At 41.3% G+C, this 16,871-nt stretch overlaps 2 protein-coding genes across 11 annotated transcripts in view; both read left to right on the top strand.

The window, feature by feature from the left end:
• Gckiii (Germinal centre kinase III) overlaps window positions 1-12,123 on the top strand; it is a 113,789-nt gene extending 101,666 nt beyond the window's left edge. For all 7 annotated transcript variants that reach the window (XM_072011391.1, XM_072011394.1, XM_072011390.1 and 4 more), the window contains 8 exons: window positions 5,337-5,502; window positions 5,875-6,032; window positions 6,749-6,934; window positions 7,166-7,311; window positions 7,797-8,079; window positions 8,275-8,643; window positions 8,844-9,070; window positions 9,551-12,123. In XM_072011391.1, coding sequence (XP_071867492.1) covers window positions 5,337-5,502; window positions 5,875-6,032; window positions 6,749-6,934; window positions 7,166-7,311; window positions 7,797-8,079; window positions 8,275-8,643; window positions 8,844-9,070; window positions 9,551-9,560 — 1,545 coding nt within the window. In that variant the 3' untranslated portion in view covers window positions 9,561-12,123. The remainder of the gene's footprint in view (window positions 1-5,336; window positions 5,503-5,874; window positions 6,033-6,748; window positions 6,935-7,165; window positions 7,312-7,796; window positions 8,080-8,274; window positions 8,644-8,843; window positions 9,071-9,550) is intronic.
• Window positions 12,124-13,997: 1,874 nt separating this feature from the next.
• The window catches only part of LOC139991382 (uncharacterized), a 39,781-nt gene continuing 36,907 nt past the window's right edge, over window positions 13,998-16,871 (top strand). The window contains exon 1 of one of the 4 annotated variants that reach the window (XM_072011382.1): window positions 13,998-14,849. The gene's annotated coding sequence lies outside the window, so the exon portion shown is untranslated. Of the gene's footprint in view, window positions 14,850-15,538; window positions 16,621-16,871 lie in introns of those variants that run through there. The other 3 variants (XM_072011386.1, XM_072011383.1, XM_072011384.1) reach the window with 3 other exon arrangements.

Genomic DNA, 16,871 nt, shown 5'->3' on the forward strand with positions numbered 1-16,871 from the left:
TGCTCGCATTGAGGCAGATGACTTTATGTAACACGCTGCTGTTCCTCGCAACCAAACCTCTATTATTAGTCGACCAATTTTCTAATGGCTCCGATTTGCCTGATTTGACGACGATCCAAAAATAAGCCAAGCATCGCCGCGCCTACTTTAAACCACGAATTTCTATTTAGCTATGGCTCACGCCCGTCCCCCTATTTTCGTAGCAATTATCGCTAATTGTCCGCTGTTTGGCCCATTGAAATGTTGAAATCGTTTTCACTCTCGGTCGAGCGCCGGCTGTTATCGATCGTTATCGAGTTCGCAGTTAATTTTCTCTTTTCTTTCTCCGCTCCTCTACCTTTACTTCTTATGCAAAAAGTACTTTGCCATGTCGGTTTTCAGAATATAGCAAGATTCTATACGACAACTCGTGGTCATCGAATCAGGAGCACCCAAATCATGTCAGGATTTTGCAACCATCAGAAAGACTCTTAGTATCGTTCAGTAAAATTAAGAGATACGAGGACAGCTAAGAAACGGTTTGTTATTTACGATATAGCGTAGCGGTTAAAAAGAAACGAAACTTTTCTACATGAAACTAATTCCATGGCAAATCACTGTACATCGCAGCATCACGCAGTGACACCATTTACGATTAAGCGATATTTTTGCGAGTGTCCTGTCAGCCCCAATTGCTTCCACGAGCAATATTCTTCCAGGTCAATGATAAGAAATGTCACCCAGCGACTTTTATTCAACAGCATTTTCCTAGAATTCCACCTTGATGAAATTCTGGCTTTGAGAAATTTCCACGTTCAGAGACCAATCTCGCTACCATGGAGATTTTTGGAGGAACAATATAGATCCAATTTTGCAAGAGGAAAAGAAATCCTCTGGTAAAATATAACGCGAGAATATACCACAAAAAAAAAAAAAAAAAAAGAAATTCCAGTGATAATACCAGCGCAAGAACGTCAAAGGAGAAGTAAAAAAAATAGCCCAAGGCCAGAAAGAAGAATGACAGGAATATGCACAGAAGAGGAACAGAGCAATTAACATCGTAAGAAATGAAAATCTTACTTTATGGAAAATGTAAATGAATTAAGAGAGCGACACAAAAGATTTTTCTATTTTACATGGAATAGCACGATCGGATGGCTTATACGTGTAAAATTAAATTGTGGACATTTGTTCGTCTCATTGTCAAACTTGTTACTGTTACGCAAGAGAATTAATCAGCGTCAGTGACATGTAACTTGTGATTTGCAAAAATTGCGCTAATGCTAGGTTGCGTAATAAGCTTGCCTTTGAATTTTTGTTCAAAAAAAGTGTCAAAGATCGTCAGCGTTATATAATCTTATTTTAATTGTATGTTGTTTTCATAATTAACGATTAAAAGAAATCTCTGCATAGATCCCACTGCTCTGACTGACCGACTATTTGCATAAAAATATAAATTTACATAAACGTTCCATCTATTTACGATATTATCACCTGGTAATTTACTTTGACCGTGCAACGCGCAAAGGAAAGAAACGTTTTCGCGGATATGTGAAAAAGGGCGTGAAAAAATTCAAACACCATCTGGAGTATCGGCGATTATTTATATCTTCCGGTGGGACCAGCGAAATAAGCCAATGAAGGAAAGCACATTGGTCTCGAATATCGTGCACGCGAAGATTAATCCCGTCGCATCGTTCATCACTGCCACCGGCACGCCTGCCCTTTTTGTAAAACGCAGGAACAAAAGGACACGCGCGATAGAGAGAAGCAAAATCGACCATTAATCACACGTTCGTCCGGTGTTCTTTTGCTTCTTCATAGCGACACTCCGCTTTTGCAAGCGGGCTGCTCTCACTCGTACTTCCCATTCACCGATGCGACAGACTGGAAATCGCGCAATATTTGCTTTTTGTTGCGTCTGTTTCAGCTTGTACACCCTCCGACAGCTGCTGTTCGAGCGTGCCTGCTCTACACGATTCAAAAGCAGCCCGATCGTTCTCTCGCGACAAGAATTTGCATACCAGTTGACTCGTAACGCGTTCGCGTTAATTCCTCGTCACCGCACGTCAGAAATTGTAAGATACTTGCAGCGTAAATTTGAAGTAGAAAAGTAACTTTGAACTTCCAACGATACTTTATTTAATTTATTGTCTATATATATATATATATATTTCATAATTTTTCGACAACCTAGTCTGATCAAAACGAAGATATTCATCGTGGAAGTTGAAAGTTTCAACGCGTAATCCCTGTAGCAGCTGCTGAGAACATGGCTTTCCACAGACGTATTTTAATCGTCGCGCAGTTTCGACAGAGGACTATCACGATGGATTAAACTTGACAAATTCTTTCGTTTATCAGGTGACGCTTCCTTTTTTTCTTTTTTTTTTCTTTTTTTTTTTTTTTTTTGTTATTACTCGCGAGCGCCAACAGCGTTTCTCGAGAGCGTCGTCTGAACGCGGCGTTCCAGACGTGACATACACTCGTGACGCAGCTGTTTTTAACGCCAGGCGACATTCATTAAACTGAAAAGCAGTGTTTCCTTCTTCTTTCGTTTCCCTCGTTCAACGAGTATCTCTATGCGCGAGGCAAAAGAATCGCGGGAATAACCGCGTCAAGTGAAAACGACCAACGAAAAACACCACTGGCAACTATAGTATTAACGTTTTATTTTGTTTTAATCGCCCATTGCCGGTTTATTGGATGGCAGCTTTCATCGTTCCCTCTGCGAGTCCGTCTGAAATAAACTGAAAACGCTGACGGATGATCGCAACTTTGCCGAACGAGCCAACTTACGTGGTGCCCCTTAAAACCGTGCTGTTTCACTTGGAAAGTAGTTGACGCTTTTATTAGGACCGTGTTTAATCTCGACTCTGCGTTCCTTAATTAAAACCAACTTGCTGACTCGTTCGCTAAACACCAGGCGAAAGTAAGAACGTCATCTTTGTAGAGAATAACAAATACGACAAAAAGAAGGAAAGATCGAAAAGTAACGTTTCTTCCTAATCTTGATGCGACGCACACGCATAAAAGGACAAGAATACGATTCGAATCTCCGACCGAATGGATCGTCGCTACTTTCTCGAACGAGAAGACCTAGTACTCCTTCGAACCGTGCCATTTTATCTGGTCGGTGCTTCACGCTTTTATCGGGACCGTAATTAATCTCCACTTTATGATCCTTAATTAAATCCACCTTGATGACACTTGCAAACACGAAGTGAAAGCGGCATATTCCGCCTCGTAGACAATCGTAAGAAGAGGAAGAAGAGAAAGGGAAATTGAAAAGCAACGCTTCTTCCTAACCCTCTACGAGGAGGCACGCGTGACGTTCTGGCGAAATCCTTAGGCGTAAAAAGAACAAGACTACAAACCGGGTGGCAAAGTGAAATCGAAGAAAAGCTTCGTAACGGCTTCCTTCGTACCTCGCATTTACCACGCCAACCCCTCTTTCGGTTCTGCAGGCGAATACGTACGAGAGGAAGAAGTGTCTGCCGGATAGGGGAATGATTTAGCAACCCCTCGTTTTACGTCTGAAGATGTGGCCTGGTTGAACGAACCCTCGCGAACCTTGGCCACCTACGTTGACGCGGATCTACATGAGAATATAAACGCAACCGTGGCCGCGTTGCGCCTCTTGACCGTAGGACGATGATAAATGGTGCCATTTTATGGGCTCACCCCGTCCCATGAATGTAGAGCCTCTGGTCGAACTGGACACTCCGTGCTTACTACGTGAAAATTATACCCCATAAAGTGTCGGTTGCCATCAACCTCGTCGCAGTTCGTGACGACCAGAACACGATCGAGAAATCTTCGGAAGTACTCTAGCGAGACGTTAGCGCTTCGCGATTCTTTCTCACCGGTTGATTTATCAGCTCTATGCTTCTCCTTTGGCTAGGCTTGTAATGAATTTCCGTTTGCAAATCTTCTTCATGTTATTGTAATATATTGTCGTTCGTAAGTGTTATTTGTTATTTTATATATATACGGCCTATGTTGTCAATACCGTAATATAAATCATTATCAGTTATGGCTTATAAACATAAAATATTTTCTCGTGTCAATTTCAATATTCATATTACGCTTTTTAGTATATTTATAATATAGATAACGCAAACTATTAGAAGAAACGACTAAAAGCAAATACTTATTAGCTTTTTATGAAACCAACGATCAATAAACTCTAGTTAATAAAAAATTGGCCGACGATAATTATGAAACAAAGCGTACAATTTATGGATCGTTTCGACGAATATTCTGGTCAAATTACACCAGGTATACTAATGCACGGATATAGCAATCTTTTACCAGTATATTCGGGCTAAACAACAGGGTTTTTCGCTCGATACTTCAACGACAGTCTATATCAGGGTTTAACCAGTCCAGCTGTGAAAGATTACATTGATCCATCATCGATGAATCTACCGAACCGTTTATTTGTCTCCTCCACGTGGTTACCTTGACTATCATTTTTCCATCGCTCGGAGATGATGGAGCACGGCTATATAACCGAGTCATCATCCTGTCCTCGGTATCTCGATCCCCGCTTGCTTAATGATTCCTTCACAAGCCGGTGACCAAAGAGCGCGAATCTTGAACATCCTTGTGCAAGCCAGTGATTAATCTGTCGATTACGAAGATGCGATTATCGGATAACCGATGAATCATCCTTACACCGGTGCACAAGCCTAGGAGCACAGTGGATTGGATATCGATGTCGGGTATAATTATCGATGAAGGCGCGGTATTCACCGACACGACACGTTACAGCAACAAAAATTAACGTTACTAATGATGATACATCGTTTGCAAATAGCGTGCATGACTCCGAAATTTTTGCCATCTTAACGCGATTAGTTTTCGAAGGACGAATAATTTTAATTGTTAATAAACTATGCCGTTTCGCACGTTTATGGGAAATTTAAACCATTCTTTTACTATATATATGTTTGCAATAAATGTCCCGTAATTTTTCTATACATTTTCTGATTCTGGTTTCAAATTGACAAATATTCGGTTGGCAACTAAGTGGTTGCGGATTTTGTCATTAGATGGTATTAACAAGATCCGCAATCACTTAATTGCCATCCCAATATAATCGTGACAGTATCTCATTGCGATGTTAATGCAAAGTGTTCCACGTGACTTATAAAATATGAACATCGAAGTTTCCTACGATAACTGTTGAAATACTTCCATGAGTCAATCGTCCTGTAATCTTCCTTGTCTTGCGTTAGCGCACTGAGAAGAAAGATTGGCTAACAACTTCGCGGTTAAGACTGACTGACAAAGTTCCCAGACACAAAGAGCCATGGACGTTTCGTACAAAGTGGATCTTTCTCTGTTTGCAGGGAACGAAACTATGGATTATTATGGAGTACTTGGGTGGCGGCTCGGCCCTGGACTTGATGAAGGCCGGTAACTTCGAGGAAATGCATATCGCGGTGATATTGCGTGAAGTGCTCAAAGGGCTGGATTATCTTCACAGCGAACGGAAGCTTCATCGCGATATTAAAGGTGCATTTATCTACCAAATAGAAAAAATAACTAGACGAAAAAGGGAATTAATGGATTTAAGCGTTTACGTTGAAATAGCACAGTGGTATCTTTCGTGACTCCAGCAGGATAATAATTTTGATTGTCGCAGGATAATTGCAAATTCTGTAACTTCAAACGGCGTACTTGAAAGCAACGAGTTCAATGAATTTTTGTAGAATTTCTGCGTGATTTTCTTTAAATCTGTGCTCTCTCCGAAGCAAAATTGCATTTATTTTGAAACATCTTTCAAACCGATCGTAGAGACTCGTTTCTAAGAATTTTTCAAGAGCCTAGAAGAACGTAAAATATATTTATTTCTGTTTCTGACTATAATTATTATTTGTCTTTCAGCTGCAAACGTTTTGTTAAGCGAGATGGGCGACGTGAAACTGGCCGACTTTGGTGTAGCTGGACAGTTGACCAATACGACCAGCAAACGTAACACTTTCGTCGGAACGCCATTCTGGATGGCACCGGAAGTCATCAAGCAGGCTTCGTACGATTCGAAGGTAATCATGCAAAACCACGAAGAGCGATAATATTCCCGGGAATTCTGGGTATTTTTCATCTTCGCTGTTTCTCCTACTCGAGGCCATTGCTCGCAGGCTACAGTCCGGTCACGTATCCCAGGAGATTTAATTTTATTACCTGCCTCTGACTTTCCATCCCTGGGTTCAACGTGGTTACCTTGTTTACCTCTTCGCAGCCTCTCTTGCAGACTTTAATTTACCTCCTTTCTATCCGCGCACGCTCTGTGTACAAGAAAAACCATATACCGAAGACCCAGCAATTCTTATAACATTTGTTTTAACAGTAAAAAAAAAAATCAATTTAGGAGCTTTCTAAAGGAGGTTTCAAATTATTAAAAATTAAATACGTACATCATAATTTCCCTTTACTTCGTTAGCGCAAAAAGAACAAAGATTATCACGATCGTTACAATTATCGATTTAAATGCAACTTAAATATGATTTAAGTATTAAAACGCAACAATTTATTTAATTCGATATTCCTTTTATCTCGAGATTCCTCCGGAAATCTCCTCGGTTATTAAATTAACGCGAGTGCAGGTTATCCTTTGAAAAAAAAAAACCATAGAATCCCGTTATCCATGCCTGGACAGTCCTCGTGAACAATTTCTGGAAGATGCAAAGAGCGGTCACGTTGTCATTATCGCGTGATTAACACCTGACGAGTCGTAAAACGAAGAACGCTTATTCCACAGGCTGACATTTGGTCGCTGGGCATCACGGCGATCGAATTGGCCAAAGGAGAACCTCCAAACAGCGAGCTGCATCCTATGAGGGTCCTATTTCTTATACCGAAGAACAATCCGCCCCAATTAACCGGAAATTATACGAAGCAATTCAAGGAATTCGTCGAGGCCTGTCTCAACAAGGACCCTGAAAACGTGAGTTGATTTTCACATGCAACGACGATGTCTTCGCCCAACAGAAGCTACGCGCACGTATCGCTGTACTAATTTTCGATGTACGAGCACGTACTTCGTAGAAAATGTTCGTTAGAACTAGAACTGTCGTACTGGCACTTATGTCTCTAAGTAGATTCAGCCGTCAGTAATCAGACTTATTCTCGTCATACGCTGTTCCGTATAATTACTCTGTCTATTCTCGCGATTCAGAGGCCAACGGCGAAAGAACTACTAAAGTTCCAGTTCATCAGGAAGGCGAAGAAAAACTCGTACCTGATCGACCTCATAGACAGATACAAAAAGTGGAAGTCGCAGCGCAGCGAGGAATCGGAAACGGAGAGCGAAAATTCGGACTCGTAAGTTTCCATTTTCGTCCGACAGTTATGACTCATTGGCTACACCGTGGATGTTCATGCATTTGTTGGAAATTTAAATGTAGAAAAATCTGCAGAACTCGTATTGTAATATGCAAAATATTCACACACATACACACACACAAATCAAAGCATTCATACTCGATAACTGAGATGTAGCTATTTCTATGAAACTGACTGGTTTGACATGTGGCCGAGAGAAATTGTACTTCAACCAATAAAATTATATTTCTACGTGTAACGTATTGAGAAAAACACGCGATGAAATTTAAGACGAAAATTCTTATAATAAGCGATTGAAACCAGTTATTTTGACTGATGGACGAAGGATGATTATCCAATTTCTTAGGTTGTTAGGTACATGAAAATTTGAATTTGCACGAATAACTGCAGTCCATATGTTCGTTCCATATGTCCATCAACTTCTGAAGCATGAGTCGGAAATACGGCGATTTTATCGATTTCAGGGAGGAGTCGAAACAGGATAGCGACATGGACGAGCCATGGATAATGACCGTGAAAGGCCCTCACGGGGTGAAAGGATCCGTGGTGCCTATGCTACCGCTCGACGAACAGCCAACCTCGTTGACCATCACACACACGCCGAATCACAGATCCACGAATCACAATCAGCAAACGAAGCCACACGCGAACGGTGCCTCGAGATCTCCACCGAAAGATTCCACGTTGAATCATTACAGAAGCGAGTCAAGGGATTCTGTACGCGATGGCCAAGCGAAACACACGCCGGTGAGTGTCCTCTGTTTCATGAAACTACAATCGAATTCGATAGCCGGGCGAAGAGTGTCTGACGTGTTAAAGAGGAAGAGCGTCTCGTAGACGAGCTACGGCGGACACGCAATATCTGGTCGTGTGACGCGAGGCGAAGTCGTCTCGATCGATGACTGTTTTTTAATATCGTTGGAATTTAATCGTGTGTTTCAGTCCCGACCGCACGAGGCTGCGCCACCGCCGCCCGTGGACACGCGAGAAAAACGAGAAGACCGAGATTACAGGGACTTCAATCGGGATTCCTCGTTGAGGGAATTGAAGGAGATACGTGACAGCAGAGACAGCAGGGATAGGGAACGTGATAGAGAAGGACGAGAAAGAGAAAGGGACAGGGATAGGGACAGAGACAGGGAAAGGGAATTCAGCGCGAAAGAGAAGAGGAACAGTAAACCGGATGTACCTGTCGTACCTATGGTGGACCATAGGCCCGGTGAAGACAAACAGAGACCAAGGAGCTCGCAGGAACTGAAGCATCCACGAAGCGCGGCTCTTTCCGGTGTTGTTTTACCTCTCCTTTCCGAGGTAAATGTTTCTTCTAAGGGAGCGTCGAATGTTTCCTGTTGTTCTTTGAGATATAGCTGAAACTAAAGAAAAGTGGAAGGAAAGCCTCTTAAATATAACAGACTCGAGTTTTACTTACCTTTTGCTTGTGAAAGATTGCACGGAGAAATATAGAAATTTATTCTTTGTTCTATCTACGTTGTTTGTATTGTAACATGCAGCTTCAACGGAAACATCAATATTCGGCAAGAGACAATAATGGCGAGGGCGGAAGCGGCATTGGTAAGAACGGTGGCGCGATAGAGGAACTACGCAGCGCGTTCGAGACAGCGGAACGCACTTCGCCAGGAATGACCGAGGCTCTTATCAGGGAACTCTTTAAGTCTTTACTTCCTGCCAATCATTCGGAGGGTTGTCTGTTTATGCTGATGGAAAAAGTAATTCTAAGGTAACATTAAACTTTAGCAATTTGCCCCTTCGCCACAAGGCTTCAACGTAAATCGCGTTATCTGTTTTCAAAGATTTTTATCGCATTAAAGGAACTGCATACGTTCATTCGTTTCTTTTATTATTTTCTATCATCGCAGTTTGTTAACTTGTTAACCGAATCGTTCCTTGATTAAGATCTTCTACGATCATGCAATTAAATATTAATAAAGAGAAACGAATTTCAATTAGAATTCGATTTTAGCCCTGATAAACTGAACATCATAGCAGCGTATATTTACAGAAAATGTTTTGTAGCTACAAACTGGTTATTTATTATTTTATACAAATATGCTGTATGCCCTAAAACAGTTAATTAAAAATAATTATTCGAATTAATCCGTCTTCATTGGTTAACAGGCTAACAATTACGTCATTGTATTTAGCGTTTCATTTACATCGTCAATTATTCATCAGAGTATGAAGTTGTAATTTTTTTCAGGGATACGTAGGGACGCGAGAGGGCGAGGATTCGCAAGAGATTGTGGTCCGAAAACATACTAACGTTGTAACGATTCGTTATTTCTCGTTTAAACAGAGTTATTATTCCGTATGATTCCGGTACGTTGTTAACCGGATCCGAGCATGAGAGAAGAGTAGAAGAAGAACGTCGCTGCAACGGCCCGGCCGTTTTCTTTTCCTTCGGTCTACAGAGACTAGACTCGACAACAAAAGCTCGTTAAATTGTAGCTTTTATCCGATTATCCCGTCTCCATGTCCATTTCAGCGCGAAGTGCTCGTTAGATAGAGAGATGAAAATATTATAGCGACATTTTGCCGCACCAAAAATTCACTCATTTTATGAACGATAATATCGACTTTTTCCGTTCAAAGCAGAGCAGAAAATTTAGAGATTTATCTACTACAGTAAAAGAAAAAAGCTAGAGAAAAGTAAAAAAAAAAAAAGAAAAAAAAGAGAAGAAGAAAATTATACCATCCAATTGCCCTCGCGCGAGGGTAACAGTTACCGTTAAATTTTAAAAAGATATTAGCTCCCCTCCCCCCGATCGTTAAAAGTTAGTATTTGGAAAAAATTAAGTAAAAAAAGAAGTGCAAGAAAAATGTAGGAGATAGTTGAGAAATATTTTTGCAAATCGTGCAACCACCCGTTCAGGATTCTTTGTACGTTCTTCGTGTTCGGTATCGACGCAACCATAAAAGAGCGGATGATATAGCGTAGGGTACAACCGTGGTCCGATGGATGGTGAAAGGGTATTCGTTGAAGGGATCTTGCCTCATTGTAGATACAACCGGAACGTGTACTACCATTACGATTTTACTATGACATCATAGCCGAATCGTTGCCAGTCGCAGTTTCTTTCGAGCGAGTATTCGCGTTCGAAGATAGCGCTTTTAGCGGACAACAAATTCGAAGATATTTATTTTAAACCGTAGAATATTCAGTCCAGCAACGTAGAGAAAGATTTGAAAGTTAGCAAGGGGAAAGTGCTGCCCTTTAAATAAATGCCTTCCCGTTGCATCCTGCGTTGGTGCACGTTCCGGATTATGGAAATAAAATCGAAGGAAGGGAGAGTGCCTCTATGTCGGAGGCTTTGTAAATATGTATGTAGCACGATAAGATAGTCTTATTGTTCTAACGATCGACGTCTCTGCCAGTCGGTTGCGCAGCTCCGTAACGCGATCCCGTTTTACCTTGACATTTCTAATACTATTTTTCCGTAATTGAACGAAACAATGAGAACAAGTGAGAGAACGAGGGTCACAAGAAAATTCATGCGTTTATGATTGACGTCCGAAGCGTACACCCAGTTCGGGAGAAACGAAAATTAATGTAAGCGATATCGATCGAGTAGTCCATGCGAGTGGTAGTGCGCGAACCACACGAAAATGTGCTTTCTTTTTCTTGAGCTAAAGTTCTTCCACTAGTTTCATCCGGGATTGGGAGTTCTTATAGTCGAGCCGTTCCACGATCGAGCCTGAGCTGTGATAACTTCCGCGGGACGTCGGCACTTAATCCACGTTGTTTGTAAACTAATGTATTTTATAAAGTATATTATATAGAAAATGAAAAAAAAGCGGATGGAAAGAAAATACGAAGAGATTCCTCGTAATGATCGAATAGACAGAGAGGTTTAACAAGAACGAGGGAGTCGTCGTTTTAACGCAGGATAGTCGCAAACGAAACGAAGTAGCTATTTGCGACGAACGATCGTTTCTACGGAACGTTTGCGCGCTATCCTACACCGTGGAACATTAGAAACGGAGGAAAAAGCACGAGAGGGTGATAGAGTGCGAGAGAGGGAGAGAGTGAGAGAGCAAGAGGACGCGCGTATGTGTGGAATACAAGAGTGTGTAAGAGGAGAGAGACGATTTACGACAAAACGAGAGGAAAGAAAATACGAAAAAATGTTTAGCGCTGCGCAAAGGTGGAAACTAGCGTAAAAATTATAACGACAACATAGTATTAATTAACAGGGAGTCGTGCAGAAAAAGAGAGGCGACTGAGAGAGACCTAACTATCGTAAGCCCGCAATACAATATCACGTAGTTGCGTTTTATTCCAGTCAGCGAGGCGATCAATGGAAGAGCCGTAAACTCCTACAATTATTATTGTAATATTGTCAACGACGACCGAACGAGATAATTGTTAGTACGTGAACACCTCTGATCTCCGCTCTACCACACCCCCTTTTATTCTCTTTTCCGACTCGTTCTCCTGCCGCCTATAATATTTCTTTGTTTTTCACTCTTTATTTCTGGCCCGAGATCGAAAGAGGAGACACACAAATACACACGCGCGCGCGCGTACACACATACACACACACATACAGAAATACGTAGGAGGACTTTACTATTCTTCAGTTGAATTTACATTAGTTAATATCACTACACTCTATTGTTAATATTATGGATTTATTCGTCTTATTGTTGTTTCACCGTTGGGTTAGGTTCTTTTCGATGACTTTTACGACGGTCGCTACCCCAGTCATCCTCATAAAGCTGCCATAAACGCTTACCGGCTACGCTCTAATAAAGAACTCAGAAAACTCGAAAGACTTCAACGAATTATCTTCCCGTATCACTTCTTCCGATCCTTCTTGCAACGAACGACACCGATTCTACGAAGAGAAGAGAAAGAAATTTATCTAAAATTATATTACTCGTAAAACGTTTAATCCTCTTTAATAGCTTTAATTCCTCACAAGCATGTCTGTGAAATTGTTTAGTCGCGAATCGAACGTATGGCTGTGTAAGCAGTATATGTTTTAAAGAACGTCAGGGATCTGAGGCGTAGCGGTCGATCTTAACATTCAAATCTGATTGATCGTTAAAAAAAATAAATTGTAATTCTCGAAGGGGTGGTTCACTGCGGATTATTCATCTTCTACGCAAGTATCAACCTTTCATTATCGTTCGACGGCTTTCATTTCCCTTGATAGCAATAAATTAGATAGCGCAAGTAGACGTACCGATAGCGTTTTTAAGAAAAACGGAACTGACGAATGAATTATTTAGAGACGCTACCAATTATTAAAGAATTATAGAATCGAAATATTCAAGTTTATCGCGAGTCTCTCTAAATTTGTGCACGCTCGTACTTCCGCTTAAAGCGGATTGAAAGTAAGCAGATTTCCACGTGAAACATAAAATCGAAACCTCGTTTCTATCGAGGTTTCTATCGTGTTTTACTTATATTTTTGCATAGCCATACGTAACGTTATAAGAAGCTTTTTACGTTCCCCTTTCTACTTTACTTTTTTATGTTTTATTTTTCCCATTTCTCGAACGTTCAAGCTACTTTTCCCTTGTAAATCTTTCGACAGATCATCGTTAGAGAGCTGTGATTTTGAATTTTATTTTTGAAGATCGTTTTAACTTTTGCCAATAGGGAGTGAAAAATTCGAGAAACAGAGATCGCTACCGTTTCTCTTAGCAATTTCAAAGAAGCGCTGAAGAATAATCATAAATTGCACCACGTTCAATCCGAATTACGTGTCCTACTGTAACCAGCACTCTTCTTTGTATTATATTCTTAGCTATTCCATAATATATCCATAATATATTCACCGTTATAACATCGTGGTAACAATAATATTACCTATCGACGTAGAATATAAATATATAAATATAAATATATATATATATATATATATTTTTTGTATTTTACTTCTACCTTGGCTGCATTGGACTGTATCATATTGATTATATGTGGCATGCTAAGGGCGTGTACAAATACGAAATAAAGATCAAATAAATTACGATCGACGACACTCTGTACGTTTCTTGAACCGCGTTTTATCATTGATAAAACAACAAGTTTATAAAATTTAGAAAAAATTTAATAACCATAGTATACGTAATCCTTATAAATATGGAAATTAGAATGTTATCTTCGTTGCTGATTCAAACGACTTAAGATATAAATACGTAATGTATGCTACTGAATTGTAAATTTCTTGGGGAGACAAGGCTGCACACGCCTCTCTTTTTTCTTTCAAAGACTATTTTGGAAAGAACGTTTTTTATCGGAGCGACATTCTTGCTTGTGATAGTCAGGTATAGGATCCACCGTGGAAGATTTATATGGATATTCAATACCATGAGGTAATTGGAACATTGCAAAACAATACACGTGAAAACCCACGTTCAGTTGACGGTCGCGTTTCATCTACGCTGCGATTGGCAAAATCTTGCGTCACCTTCGACGATTCGATCATCCTGGGTCATCCTTCTCGCGTTAGTAATTTTATCTTGTCATCGACTCGTCGCTACTAATTAAAGCCTCGAGCCATTAATTTTTTCAAACAGAAATATTCAGGAAAGATACTAACCGCATGACATAAGAGGAATCACTCGAGGACTTAAGAGGAAACCATAAAAGGAAAGGCAGTAAATCCAACAATTCCACGGGTATTAAGAACGAAGTCCAAAGAACTCGGTGACCTAGCAAGGAAAAGAAAACAAAAGTATAAACGTCAACATATTTTTTTATTCAAGTAAAAACGTACAATACTACGATATTCAAGACTTCAATTAGCAATGGCTAGTTCATAGAAAAATAAATAAACTCTTCTTTTTCCATCAATGAACAAAGTACAAACAGAATAATATCAATAAGAAAATCACATCGCCTCGTTTTAAACGCAGTGCACGAACCTTCTTTATCACGAGCCCGGTCGATAAAAGTCAGTCTATGGAAGTGGTCGGACGTGATTACTGAAACGCGAGAGTACACTGGTGGAAAGCGCAGGTCTGCCAGTTCGCGGGCTAGGTGAGGGCGGCCAAGGGGGATTAAGAGGATAGGGATTTCCTCGACGCGTTTCGATGCGGTAGTCGACAGCATCCCGCGGGTGGTCGCGATCGAACAGTCAGGGGCGGGAGAGCTGTCGAGCAGAGGGTTCAACGAGGAACCCCTGTCTCCTTCTCTCTCCCTCCTCCTTGGTCCGTCCACCACGAATTCGAAGGTAGTAGGTGTTTCCGTAAAAGAGAAACTCGCGTTCGACACGTGATCGCGGATAAAGTCGCCGGACTCTGGTGCGTCCATTCGTATCTCTTAATTGATCGTCGGCCGATTTTCTCGTCGAGTAAACGCGAGGAGGACGACGACGCCCATCAAAACGACTAATTCGAGGGAATTGAAGAGGCCGGTCGAACCGCAAGCTCTCGAGGACAGGGAATCCTGGCACGCCTCCAACCTCCGTCTCATCGACGACGCCGATCTGGCGATGTTCGATGTCAGCACAGCAGACCGCGAAGTGTGTCGTTGCTATTTTCAGGTAGTACGTATCCCACGCTGTCCACATACGGGCTCCGCAGACTTCGTACAGCTTTTGCAAGCTTCAAGGCCTCTCCTCTCTATTATCTAACAAATACGCTGCCAGTAAATGTTGCTCGGTAGCTAGGAACGCGCGCGACACTTTCAGGCTCGCACATTTCTCGTCTCACCGCCAGACAGGCGGCTAGTCGATTGATTAACTTTTCACGAGACGACCGCGCGCTTGTACGCTTCCGCCGCGCACGTGCTCGCTGAGAATCCCCGCGACTGGAGTCGCGTCTCGTGCAAACACCTGGCTTGCCGGCTCGTAGATGTGTACAACGTCCTTAAGCTTCGATTATCCCCCGATCAAATTCAATGGGCGTGGATGGTTTCCGAGATAGGGGAACGCGTAATAGATTGGTGTTGATATCGTATCGGTTATTGATAAAATAATTGTCGAACGCGAAGTTGAAACGCGTTTCTGTAGAATATGCGGAGAATGTAGTTTTATGAGTGAGAATATTAAGGAGAGGAATCTTTATAACGTAGCAGAAATGATGTTTCATGACTCGGGATATTAAGTCACGTTACGTTGTTTTACGATATTATTTTTACATGGAATTCTAAAATTAAAGCAATCCTTCGGTGACGCCCGAAAGTTGCAAGATATTTCTTCTCTTTATGACAAATTAATATCGTTGTAGCGTGCCATGCTCCACATATTATTTGACCGGACTAAAATTAGAAGAAAGAGGAGATGGAAAAGTTAGACAGGTAGAAATTTCAAAAAAGAAACAATCACCTTCGCTCGATTTATTAAAGTTTAATAAAACAAAACACGATAGTCTAGTACAATTTATCTAAACCAGAATGAAAAGAGAAGAAGAAAAAGAGAAGCTAAATTGGTGGAAATTCACGATCGACCGATATTTACGTCGGTCCGTCGACTAGCGTTCGGTAAACCATGACGGTACATAGTCGCGTATAGATATTTACGCTTTAATTACTTATTTTTTTTCTCGCCGCTCCAAAAAACCACCGATGTGTAATAGAGTCTTTTGTGTGTCGAGTGCTTCTGTGTGCGCGCGTAAAGCGCAACGATCGTACGTCAAAGCCGGCAGTGAATCTCCGCGAGTCGCAGAGCGCGGACGTTACACCGCGGCGAAACCACGTGAATACGCTACGGTAGTGCAGGAAGGAGCTCCTCCAATCTTCTTTACATTTTTCCGCGTCTAATTCGCGCGTTTCACCACGTGGCTGTCGAATTTGTTACAATTCTCTAAAAAAAAAAAAAAATGTTTATTGCTAGTACGCTTACAAGTGACTATAGTCTCTAACGAACACCTATCGTCTACGCTTTGTTCCTTCCAATTCATGTGCTATATCTCATGAGTTCTCCTATTAAATAAATAAGCGTGTCGTTTAGTTATCAAGTTGAATCGCCCAAGCGTCTCTAACGTTTACCTTGTAACGTTTTATTTTTATCGAGATCGATACGATTTGCCGATCGAAGCGAAGCTGACAATGCAAGTCCAGCGATTAGTTTACTACAAACCGTAGAACGAAAATGTTATGACAAAGGTGATTTTCGTTTGAATATAACCGCTGGTTTATTCGTTCGTCACACAGTGCGTTCCCAATGGGTTGAACAAAGTTTGTTAAACCGAGAAGTAGTCTCATAATGCTCCTCTCGGAGCATCGAATTATTCCGTACTTTCTTTTTAATTAGAAGTTGCGTCTCGGAACACAGACGGTGCTCCTTGCAATTATGGAAATCCATATTCCGGTTCGACGTAAGCTCCTGTATTCTTTCGAATTAATTAGCGACTTAATTGCCAGACGAATCCCCAGTTTCGGTCGTAACGAAAGCTTTCGAGTGCATCCGATGGAAACGCGCTAGTCTCTACAGTGACAACGAGCACGAGCGCGCGATTCGATTTAATTTCTCGCCGTAGGTATTCGCCAATGCGAATAGTTTCTATGATTTGAACCGTATCGTCTCTCGAATGGAACAGACGAACTCGTTTCTTTACGCTTTTCTACT

Source organism: Bombus fervidus, chromosome 10 (assembly GCF_041682495.2).
Source record: "Bombus fervidus isolate BK054 chromosome 10, iyBomFerv1, whole genome shotgun sequence".
Classification (NCBI taxonomy): Eukaryota; Metazoa; Arthropoda; class Insecta; order Hymenoptera; family Apidae; genus Bombus; species Bombus fervidus.